The sequence below is a fragment of the Acinonyx jubatus genome, chromosome D1 (genome assembly GCF_027475565.1).
Source record: "Acinonyx jubatus isolate Ajub_Pintada_27869175 chromosome D1, VMU_Ajub_asm_v1.0, whole genome shotgun sequence".
NCBI classification, from domain to species: domain Eukaryota; kingdom Metazoa; phylum Chordata; class Mammalia; order Carnivora; family Felidae; genus Acinonyx; species Acinonyx jubatus.
Window position 1 is genome coordinate 80,931,731 of NC_069390.1, and position 12,898 is coordinate 80,944,628.

Genomic DNA, 12,898 nt, shown 5'->3' on the forward strand with positions numbered 1-12,898 from the left:
GAGAGAGAGAGAGAGAGAGAGAGAGGGAACCGTATCTTCTTTATCCATTCATCTGTTAATGGACACTTGGACTACTTCTATAATTTGGCTATTATAAATAGTGCTGCAATAAACATATATCCTTTTGACTTGATGTCTTGTATTTTTTGGATAAATGTCCAGAATTTCGATGACTGGATCATATGATATTTCCAACTTTTTGAGGAACTTCCATAAATTGGTGTAATTGCACAAATTTACATGCCCACCAACAGTGCACAAGGGTTCCTTTCTCTCTGTATCTTTGCCAATATTTGTTATTTATTATCTTTTTCATTCTGGCCATTCTGACAGGTGTGAGGTGATATCTCATTGTGGTTTTGATTTACATTTCCTCAAAGATGAGTGATGTTGAGCATCTTTTCATGTGTCTATTGGCTATCTATATGTCTTCTTTGGACAAATGCCTGTTCATGTCTTCTGTCCATTTTTAAATTAGGCTTTTTTTTTTTGGTGTTGAGTTGCATAAGTTCTTTATACACTTTGGATACTAAAACTTTATTAGATATGCCATTTGCAAATATCTTCTCCCATTCAGCAGACTTTTAGTTTTGTTGGTTGTTTCCTTTGCACTGCAGAAGCTTTTTATTTTGAGGTAGTCCCAATAGTTTATTTTTGCTTTTGTTTCCCATGCCTCGGGAGACATATCTAGGAAGATGTTACAGCTCCTCTCAGAAATTACTGCCTGTGCTCTCTTCTAGGATTTTTATGGTTTCAGGTCTACATTTAGGTCTTTCCTCCATTTTGAATTTATTTTTGTGTATAGTATGAAAACTGATCTAGTTTCTTTCTTTTGCGTGTTGCTATCCAGTTTTCCCAATCCATTTGTTGAAAAGAGTGTCTTTTTCCCATTGGATATTCTTTCCCCTTTGTTGAAGATTAATTGGCCATATAGTTGTGGGTTTACTTCTGGGTTTTCTATTCTGTTCCTTTGATCTATATGTCTGATTCCATGGCAGTACCATACTGTTTAGATTGCTACAACTTCGTAGTATTTCTTGAAGTCTGGGATTGTGACCTTCAGCCTTGTTCTTTTTCAAAATTGCTTTGGCTCTTTGGGTTCTTGTGGCTCCAAACAAATTTTAGGAGTGTTTGTTCAAGTGCTGTGGAAAATGCTGTTGATATTTTAATAGGGATTGAATTAAATCTGTATATTGCTTTGTGTAATATGGACATTTTAACAATATCAGTTCTTCCAATCCTTAATCATGGAATATCTTTCCATTTGTTTGTGTTGTCTTCAATTTCCCTCACTGATATTTTATAGTTTTCAGAGTACAGGTCTTTCATATTACTTGGTTAAGTTTACTCAGATATTTTATTGTTTTTGATGCAGTTGTAAATGGTTATGTTTTCTTAATTTCTCTTTCTGCTATTTCATTATAAGTGTATAGAAATACAACTGATTTCCCTTGTATGTAACTGTTTTGTCTTGTTGCTTTAAAATTTTTGCTTTCTCATTACTTTTTGCCATTTTAATTATTATCTATCTTGGTGTGGACCTCCATGTGTTCATCTTCTTAGGGGCTCTCTGTGCTTCCTGGACTTGAATGCTATTTCCTTGTCAGGGAAGGGAAGTTTTCAGCTTTTAATTCTTCAAATAAGTTTCTTTCCTCTTTTCTCCTTCTGTACCCCCTATAACATGAATGTTATTATACTTAATGATGTTACTGAGTTCCCTTAACCATGCTTTAATTTTTATGATTCAGTTTTTCTTTTTTAAGTTCATCTTGTTTGCTTTCCATTACTCTGTCATCCAGATGCTGATTTGTTCAGCATTCTCTAATCTGCTGTTAGTTCTCCTGTATACTTTTATTTCAGTAATTGTATTATTCATCTCTGACTGGTTATTTGTTTATTTTATAATTCTTTGTTGAAGGTCTCATTGAGATGCACCACTATTTTTTCAAGTCCAGTGAATATCTTTATGACCATTACTTTGAATTATTTATCAGGCATATTATTTCTATTTCATTTAGATCTTTTACTATGCTTTTGTTCAGTTCTTTCATTTGGGACATAGTCCTCTGCCCCATTTTGCCTAACCCTGTTTGCTTATAGGTATTAGGATGGACAGCTATGTCTCCTGGTATTAAAAGTAGTGGTCTTGTGAAGAAGAGGTTTTGTGGTGCCTGGTAGTCAATGTCCCCTGTTCACCAGAACCATGTGCTCCCAGGTGTCTCCTGGATATTGGCTGGGTGAGCACTGCTGTTGTGGCTAATCCACTAGCTGACTGAACTTTCAGTCCAGTTAGCTGCAATGACTGGCTTTACCTGCTGTGGTTTCACAGGACAGGGTTTGGTCCCTGTGCTTTTGTAAGGCATATCTGAGATAATCATGGGTTTCTTGACAGTTGGTGTTGGCAGTCAGGCTAGCTGTCAGTACTCTTTTTTCTGCAACTATGTACACACCAATTGGCAGAGTACTCTCCTTATGTGGCCCCCTGAGTAGCTTTTGTTGGTAGTTGGGGCTGGCAGTCAGATCAAATTTTTCATCCAGGATGGCTGTCACAGCAACAGGCACAGTAAACAGGGGGCTCTCTTTGAGTGGCCAGCTAAAATGCTCAGGTACTGGAAGTGCCCATGTGCTGGTGTTGAGGGTTATTCCCTGCTATCCCCAGGGCAGGAGTGACTTAGGAGTGGCATTGGTCCCTGCTGGGCTGTTTGCACAGTATATAAGGGCAGGAGCTCCTTTTGAGGAATGCCTGCTGAAGTGGAAGACATGAAGTGGGTCTGCATGGAAACGTGACTTGGGGTGCATGGTGCTGGCAAGATAGCAGGTGTTCCTGCTGATATCCACAAGTGTCCAGCTAGGTTGGGGGAGGGGAAGAGAAATGATGTCTGCCAACACTTCTGTTCCTGAGGAAATTTCCTATTGATGCATGTCCCTCCAGCCCATGTTCTAAGATTAGTCAATAACTCTCCATGTATATTCCAGGCACTATTCAAATTGCGCTATATGTTGTGTTGAGTCAGTAGGGTTACTTATTATGCTAGCTCTTTAAGTAGAGGAGGTCTCAGTTTCCTATGGCCCTTTGGTCTCCCTGAAGCTAAGTCCACTGATTTTCAATGTACCCAGAGTTAGGCCCTCCAGATTTTCAAAGCTTGCCAAGTTAAGCTCCGTTGGTTTTCAAAGTCAGATGTTAGGAGGACTTGTCTTCCCAGTGCACATCCCCAGTGCTTCAGGTGCCTGGTGTAGGGTCTGATCCTGTTGCTTCACCATGCTACGGTGTCCCTTCCATTTGTGGTTAGTCTTACAGAGCTTTGGTTCCCAACCATGTCCCTGCCCCTTTTCTTCTTTTCAATGTGGTCTCCTCTCCATGATTAATTGTGGAAGGTTTGTTCTGCCAATATTCACATCATTTTCAGAGTTAGTTTCACAGATACAGCTGTTATTTCGGCGTGTCTCTGGGATGAGGTGAGCTCAAGATTCTCCTATTCTTCTATCCTCCTGACCTTTGTCTTGTTCATTTTTCTAAAATTTGCAAATATTGTGTTGCTTCAAGTTCCAAATAAGAAAATATTACCTACTGATGTTACGGCTAAATGTCAATGTAAAATCATTCACATAATTGATACAATATGTCAGATGTAATATATTTTAAGAGATATTTTAAATGTGTTATCATGAAGCTAAAGCATCTTGCAAGTCTCCATTACACAGGAGCAATGATATCTCTGAAATATGAGAGAGATATTGGATAGGATACAATTACCTTAATGGGTCCAATATAATAGAAGAGCACAAATAAAGAAAAAATGAGGAAGTCCTGACCAGGCAACAAGCATTCTCTCAGGGACCTGTAGATATACACCATGGAGCCCTTAGGCATACTGTTACTTTAGTTGTTGTTGTTGTTGTTGTTTTACATTTGATCTTAATCTGATTTCCAAAATACTCTTTCCTATTGTGAAAGAATCACCTGATCTGCCAACATGTTTTACTAGCAGCATCATTCTTGCACTGTAAATAAGTAAACTGACATCCTGACTTATTAACAGGCCTCATTTAACCAAGTACTGTATGAGTGAATGGATAAAATAAGTTTCTCTCATGAAAAATTGATCACCAAATGCTAGGATATGTTGCATCCAAATGTGTTCACACTATGAGCTCAGACTTTGGGCTTTTCTTTCTAACACTACTGTTTAATTGTTACATCATGCATACAGCATGCTATAGACACTTACTGAGTGAATCAAGTGAATAAAAACTATTCTGGCTAAAAGTCAACTGAAAGGTTTTGAGTAGCTAATGATACCAGATTACTTTATATACATGAGTCCTTTCAAAAAGATCAATATATATGGTTCACTGACCATTTTCATCATTCATACACTATGTAGACCATGCAAATATAGTTTAAAAGAGCACAGGCCGCACAATCATTTGCTAATCGAAATTATCAAAATAGATTATCAAATAAGCTTCCCTTATTGTTACAGGTAATAGAAACAGTACCTGTAATACTGGTAGATGCCATCATTCTTTTTTACTTACACACAAATTACATTTTGGAATTATTAAAAAAGTTGCCACTAAATTCAGTGTAAAAATTTTCTCTCACTGTTTTTGGAAATGTGAGGATGAAATAGCTTCACAGAGAAGTGTTTCAACTTAAAATGTACACTAGCTTTTACCCAAAGTGAATAAACTATATTTTAAGCTATAACTGGTTATTTTCTAAATTTGCCAACTGATAGTAGAATGTTTTTAAATAGTAAAGAACCTCCAAAATGCAAAAAATATAAACTGTATCAATCAAAATCAAAGAAATCGCTTTTCCAAATAATATAAAAACTAAGAAAAGTTAAACACATATTACTCATATTTTTAAACAGAAGAAGTTCAATGCTATTGCAATAATTTAATAGAGATCTATCAAATTTGATAACCACTTTACAGCAAGTTTTAAAAATTCAGAAGTTTTCTAACAGAAAAAAATTACCTGTCCAAGACTTTCAGTAACAATGGAGCTAATAAGAACCTGGTTATTTGGAATTTTCTATAAAATTACTTTATCTCCATTAGAATACTGAATTTTATTAATTTTTATCAAAGTGCATTTTTTAAAAGATTCAACAAACAGGAACCTATTTTTCTTTCTGTTTCACATAACCTTGAATTTTCAGTAACAAGTATTTCAAACATTTCAGGTAAAATAATAACAAAGATATTAAGGCAAATTGAGAAAAAAATTCTTTAAAAAAGGCTGTTGAATTTACTTGCAGACCAAAAGCATATGTTCAATTCTTGATTAGATACTGGTAAAATAAACTGGTCTAAAAAAGCATAAGGATATTTTTGGTGTGAAGAGATTGTAATTTAAAAAACTGCTTTATTTTTATTTATGGGATTAATGCTTCCACAAGTAATGGCTACCCATGTGTTCTCCTGGCTCTGCAGTCTCAAATTTAGCCAAGTGAAAAATGCATCCTTGTAATTCTTTCAACCTCTAGGCTCCTATGGAGCTGTGCTAAGGAAGCAAACTAGTTATTAAATAAAGTGACTTAAATCCCTTCATGATGGTACAACCCAAATTCTGTTATTTGCTTTTTCTGAGTATAAATTAGAGAAAATAGTGACTGGAAGAAATTCATTTCTCTATGTCCAAATTATTTACATATGTTTATCAATTATGTTTCTTAATTAACTTTAAGCACCCCCTGTACTCTGAATACTATTTTGACATATTATATGAACAGAAACATCCAGTTTTATTTTCAACCATTTGAAGTTTGTTAAATTTGGTTAAATTAGCACTTAGAATGGAAGACACACTTTTACACACAATTTGTCTTTCTCTGAACTACTATAACATCTGTGCTTTAACATACAAACTTATGCTCTTCCCTAATTGTTTCAATCACGTAATTCTTGAATCATCAAGACTCAAAGTATTATCTATGACTATTGTATTTCCATAGCACACAGTAGGGTCCTAGACAAGCAACATATTATTTAGGATCCTAGATAAGTATTTCACACTGCTGAAATGCATACTATAACATGCTGTTTAGACAATACTTAATTTACTGAACAGGCCTTAACAGTTTTCCTAGTACAACAAATATGGTAAAATTTCCATTTCATGCTATTATATACAAATTATTATTACCTGGCAATGATTTAGACCACTTGACTACTGAAAGAAGTTGTCTCTCGCCTAGTTGATTAAGACTTGTCAGCAAAGAACTGGAGGTATCAGGTTTGGTGTTGTCATGTCCTGCATAGATCACATCTGGTTCAATGCTCATTAGCAGGTTAATCAATGGGGGGATCAACTGTATGTCTTGATTTGGTGAAAAAGCGATTCTCTGGCTTAGGGCTTGGCTTTCATTTGGAATGCCCACAGGCTGTGGGAGAGCAACAGCATCCAATGCTCTCATAACTCTGACTTTATTGAACTTTTTAAACTTTCGACCTACACAAAAGAAAAAAAGAAAAGATCGTATAAATACATATCATCCAAATCTTTCAGCAGACTGTTATTTTTCTTAACAGAAATTACAATTATAATTCTATAATTAGAATTATAGTTTAGGAGGTTTTAGCATCAATCTAATAAGATGAAATTGAATAAATAAAATGTTAGGTCTCAGATTTGGATTAAATAATTAATTACACCAGGGGCACCTGGGTGGCTCAGTCAAGCATCTGACCCCTCGTTTTGGATCAGGTCATGATCTCATGGTTTGTGGATTTGAGCCCTGTGTTGGGTGTGTGTTGACGGCATGAGGCCTGCTTGGGACTCTCTCTTCTTCTCTCTCTGCCCCTACTCCACTTGCATGCTCTCTTTCTCACACACCCTCAAAATAAATAAACTTAAAAAAAATAATTACACCGCCATTTGGCAGGTGGGTGTGGTGTGAAATATTTACACCAGTATCCAATGGAGGATTATGAAGTTTTGCAGCAACATGAAAAGACAAATGGCTTTTAGTAAAGACTAAGCTCATTATTGGTAAATATTCTGACAGGATTGCCTTCCAAAAGTTAATGCTACAGCCTCCATTACTTAAAACATAATTTTCAGTAAATACCGAATCTTGTTTTGGGTTTCATTCCTTTAGGAATGTGTTGAGAGTAATATAAGATGATGGATGGGTTAGGAGGATCCTGGACTCACTTTGTCCTCCAGATATACCAAGATAACAGCTACATTTATTCAACTAACTCTGAAAATGATCTGAAGACTGGCAGAACAGAACTTCCACAGTTGTTCGTGGAGAGGAGGGCACATTGAAAAGTGTAGGAGGGGGGCGCCTGGGTGGCTCAGTCAGTTAAGCGTCTGACTTTGGCTCAGGTCATGATCTCCTGGTCCGTGAGTTCAAGCCCCGCATCGGGATCTGTGCTGACAGCTCAGAGCCTGTAGCCTGCTTCAGATTCTGTGTTTCCCTCTCTCTCTGACCCTCCCCCATTCATGCTCTGTCTCTCTCTATATCAAAAATAAACATTAAAAAAATTAAAAAAAAAAAAAGAAAAGTGTAGGAGGAGTGGAAACACAGCTGGGAACTAAATATTTCGTGGTATTGACACAAATGGGAGGGACATCACAAGCATGGAAAAGCAAGAGGATCTGACCCCACACTAGGCACCACCTGCATTGGGCACCTGTGCCAGGAAGATGAGTCCATATAACATTGGGCTTTCAATATCAGCATGGTTTAACATGAAGAGCTTTAAAAATCAGTGGGCTTAAAGCCCATCCTTGTGGGAACTAGTGCAAATATTCTCCATCTACCTTGCTAAAACTGTGTACTCAACTGCTGAGTTTCCCTGTAGAGACTCACTCCACCTAACCCCACCTGCCTCAGTAGGCATCCATCAATCCATCTGGCTCTGGGAAGCAGAAGGAAGATAACTTCATATACCAGCATGTCCACAGTCCTAGCAGCCCAGCCTCTTGGCTACCTGCACAGGAAACAAGCCTTACCCCTTATATACCTGAAACTGTGTCAGAGTGGCTAATTGTAGACATTTGGTCTGACTGCTGGCCCCATCCACTAATAAGCCCATTATGACCTCAGACAAGACCATCAAAGATCGAAGACCGAACCCTGTCCAGTGTGCCCACAGCAGGTCATTGCAGCTGGTTGGGCTGAAAGTAACTGCAAATCATCCACAACAGTAGGGTATACACAGCTCTTACAGGGGCATCCCTGGAGCACTTGGTTTTGGTGACCAGGATGGTTTATACTATAGGGTACCACAGGACCTCTTCTTCACAAGGCCATTACTTAATACCAGAAAACATACATGACCTACCTAATACACATAAACAAACACAGAGAGGCAAAATTATGAGATAGAGAAATACCTTCTAAATGAAGGAACAAGACAAAAGCACAGCAAAACATCTAAATGAAATGAAAATAACCAATATGTCTGATAAATAATTCAATTATTGGCCACAAACATACTCACTGGACTTGAGAAGAGTGTAGATGATTTGTTAGATCTTCAACAAAGAGATGGAAAATACAAAAAGAAACAGTCATAAATAAAGAATTCATAACTGAAATAAAAAATACACTAGAGGAAATCAACAACAGATTGGAGGATGCAGAATAACACATCAGAGATCTGGAAGACAGTGTAATGGAAAGCAACCAGGCTTAACAAGAACGGGAAAAAGGAATAAAAAATGAGAAGAGGTTAAGGAAACTTAGTGGCATTATCAAGAGTGATAATATTTGCATTATAATAATCACTAAAGGAAATGAGAAAATAAAAAGGGCAGAAAAGTTACTTCAATAAATAATAGCTGAAAATCACCTTAATCTGAGCAAAAAAATACATCCAAGTCCAGGAAAACAGAGATTCCCTAACAAGATGAACCTAAAGAAGTCCACACCAAGATAGGTAATTATAATGGTAAAAAATTAATGGTAAAGCAAAATTTTAAAAGCAGAAACAGAAAACAGTTACATGTGAGGGAAATTCCAAAGGCTATAAGTTGATTTTCAAATAGAAACTTTGCAAGACAGAAGGGAATGACGTGATGTATTCAAAGTAGTGAAAGAAAAAGACCTACTATCAAGAATATTCTACTGGTAGATTATAATTCAGAATTGAAGGAGAGATAAAGTGTTTCACAGACAAACATAAGTCAAAGGAGTTCATCACACAAAACTAACCTTATAAGAAATGCTGAAGGTAATTTTTTGAGTGGAAAGAAAAGGTCAGAGCTATAAGAAAATTATGAAAGAAAAAATTCACAGGTATAAGCAAACATACAGTAAAGGTTATTAATCACTTATAAAACCAATATGAAGACTAAAATACAAAAGTAGTAAAATAACATATCTATAATAATCAGTCAAGGGATACACAAAAATATGTAATATATGGCATCATATACATAAAACATGGATGAGGAAGTATAATTTAGTGCTTGTAGAATGTGTTCAAATTTAAGTGACCATCAACTTAATATAGACTGCTCTAATGTTATATCTGAAACCAATGGTAACCTTACAAATTAAAAAAAAAAAACTATCACAGATATACGCAAAAAAGAAAGAAATCCAAGCATTACACTAAAGACAGACATCAAATCATAAGGTAAGAAGAAAGGAACAGAAAAGAAATGTAAAACAAACCCGAAAACAATGAACAAAATGGCAAAAATTACATACCTATCAATAAGTATAAATGGACTAAATGCTCCAATCAAAATACACAGGGTGAATGAATGGATAAAAAAAAACAACACCCAACTCTATTCTGCCTAGAAGAGACTCACATCAGACCTAAAGACACATACCAACTAAACATAAAAGGGAAAAACATGTATCATGCAAAAGGAGTCGGGAAAAAAAAGGGCAGCAATATTTATATCAGACAAAACAGACTTCAAAACAAAAAGAAGGACACTACATTTCAATAAAGGAATCCATTCAGTGAGAAGATACAAAAACTCTAAATATCTATTCACCCAACATAGAAGCACCTAAACATATAAAGTAAATATTAGCAGACTCAAAGAGATTAACAGCAATACAATAACATTAGGGGACATAGTATCCCATTTACATCAATGGATAGATCATTCAGGCATAAAATTAACACAGAAATAGTGATTCTGAATGACACACAGCCCAGATGGACCTAATAGATATACACAGAACAGTCCACCCAAACACAGCAGAATACACATACTTTTCCCATACACATGGAATATTCTCCAGAAGAGATCACATGTTAGACCACAAAACAATTCTCAATAAATTTGAAAAGACTGAAATATCAAGTGTCTTTTTTGACCACAATAATATAGAACTAGAAATCAGTAACAAGATAAAACTGGAAAGAACACAAACACATGGAGGCTAAACAATTTATAGGGCAACCAAAAAAATCACAGAGGAAATAAAAACAATACATGGAGAGAAATGAAAATGAAAACAGAATGACCCAAAATCTTTGGGATGCATGTAAAGCAGTTCTAAGAGGAAAGTTTATAGCAATACAGGCTTACCTCAAGAAACAAGAAAAATTACAAGTAAACAACACAACCTTACAATTGAAGGAACTTGAAAAAGAAGAACAAACAGATCCCTATGCTAGTAGAAGGAAAGAAATAATAAAGATTGTAGCAGAATAAAAAAAAATCAGACTAAAAAACAAAACAAACAAGAGTAAAGATCAATGAAACTAAGAGCTTATTTTTAGAAAAGTAAACAAAATTTCTAAAACTTTATCCAGAATCAGCAAGGAAAAAGAGAGAGGATTTAAATAAATAGAAGCAGAAATAAAAGAGGAGAAGTAACAATTGACACCAGGGAAATACAACAGAGTATAAGACTGCTACAAAAAATTATATGCTAACAAATTGTACAACCTAGTAGAAATCGATAAATATCTGGAAACATAAACAATCTCCCAAACTGAATCAGGAAGAAAAGGAAAGTAGAACAGACATTACTAGCAATGAAACTGAATAAGTGATCTAAAAAGCTCCTAACAAACAAAAGTCCAGGACCAGATGGCCAATGAATTCTATGAAACATTTAAAGAAAATTGAATACCTATTATTTTCAAATTATTCCAAAAAATTAAAGAGGGAGAAAAACTCACAAATTCATTCAATGAGGCCAGGATTAACCTGATACCAAAACCAAAAGAGGTACTACAAGGAAAGAAAACTAAGGGCTATGAACATAGATGCAAAAATTCTCAACAAAATATTAGCAAGCAGAATTCAAGGATACATTAAAAATTATTCACCACAATCAAGTGAGATTTATTCCAGGGATACAAGGGTGGTTCAATATTCACAAATCAATCAAAATGATAACTTCAAATAACCAAGGATAAAAACTATATAATGACCTCAGTGGGTACAGGAAAAGCATCTGACAAAATATATAGCATATATTCATGTTAAAAACTTTCAAAAAAGTGGATTTAGAAGGAATGTACTTCAATATAATAAAGGTCATATATGAAAAACCCACAGCTAACATCATACCCATGAAAAACACAGAACATTTCCTCTATGATCAGGATCAAGACGAGGATGTCCTGTCTCATCAGTGTTATTCAACATAGTACTGGAAATCCTAGCAACAGCAATCAGACAAGAAAAAGAAGCAAAAGGCATCTAAATGGGTAAGGAAGAAGTAAGACTGTCACAAATTTAGATGACATGATACTATTTATAGGAAACCCTCAGGATTCCACTAAAAACTATTAGAAGTAATAAATTAATTCAGTAAAGTTTTAGAATTCATAATTAACATACAGGAATCTGTTACATTTGTATATACTGGTAATGAAGTAGCAGGAAGAGAAATGTAGAAAACAATTCCATTTACAATCATATCAAAAAGAATAAAATACCTAGGAAAAAATTTAATGAAACAGAGGAAAGACCTGAACTCTGAAATCATACAGCATTGTTCAAAAAAAATGATGACAAAAACAAATAGAAACATAATGCTTATGGATTTGAAGAATTAATATTGTTAAAATGTCCAAACAACCTAAAACAACTTACAGATTTGATGCAATCTCTACCAAAATAGCAATAGTATTTTTCACAGAACTAGAACAAATAACCTTATAATTTGTATGGAAACACAAAATGCCCTGAATAGTCAAAGAAATGTTGACAAAGAACAAAGCTAGAGATATATCAATTCCAGATTTCAGGATATACTAGAAAGCTAGCCTAATGAAAATATTATGGTACTGGCACATAAATAAACTACACTCATCAATGAAACACAGTAGAGTACAGAAATAAAGCCACACCTATAGTCAATCAATCTACCATAAAGGAGGTAAAAATATACAATGGGGAAAATTCAGTCTCTTCAATAAACAATGCTGGGAAAACTGGACAGCTACATGCAAAGGAACTGGACCACTTATACCATATACAAAAATAAACTCAAAATGGATTAAAGACCTAAACGTGAGACATGAAACCACAAAATTGCTATAAGAAAATATAGACAGTAATCTTATTTAATAAATACAATTTATTGTTTTTCTTTCTAATTCCAAAGTAATATGTGGCTTTCACAGACATTTTAGAGAATCCCAAAGAATTTTTAAAGTAAAATTTTATTTCTTTATTATTATTTTTAAAAATTTATTTAAAAAAAATTTTTTTTTCAACGTTTATTTATTTTTGGGACAGAGAGAGACAGAGCATGAACGGGCGAGGGGCAGAGAGAGAGGGAGACACAGAATCAGAAACAGGCTCCAGGCTCTGAGCCATCAGCCCAGAGCCCGACGCGGGGCTCGAACTCACGGACCGCGAGATCGTGACCTGGCTGAAGTCGGACGCTTAACCGACTGCACCACCCAGGCGCCCCTTATTTTTAAAAATTTAAATCCAAGTTAG

The 12,898-nt window shown here is 35.3% G+C and overlaps 1 protein-coding gene across 2 annotated transcripts in view; it reads right to left on the reverse strand.

The window, feature by feature from the left end:
* PGR (progesterone receptor) overlaps positions 1–12,898 on the reverse strand; it is a 103,385-nt gene that overhangs the window by 26,817 nt on the left and 63,670 nt on the right. For both annotated transcript variants that reach the window (XM_027040081.2, XM_027040082.2), the window contains one exon: positions 6,158–6,463. In XM_027040081.2, coding sequence (XP_026895882.1) covers positions 6,158–6,463 — 306 coding nt within the window. The remainder of the gene's footprint in view (positions 1–6,157; positions 6,464–12,898) is intronic.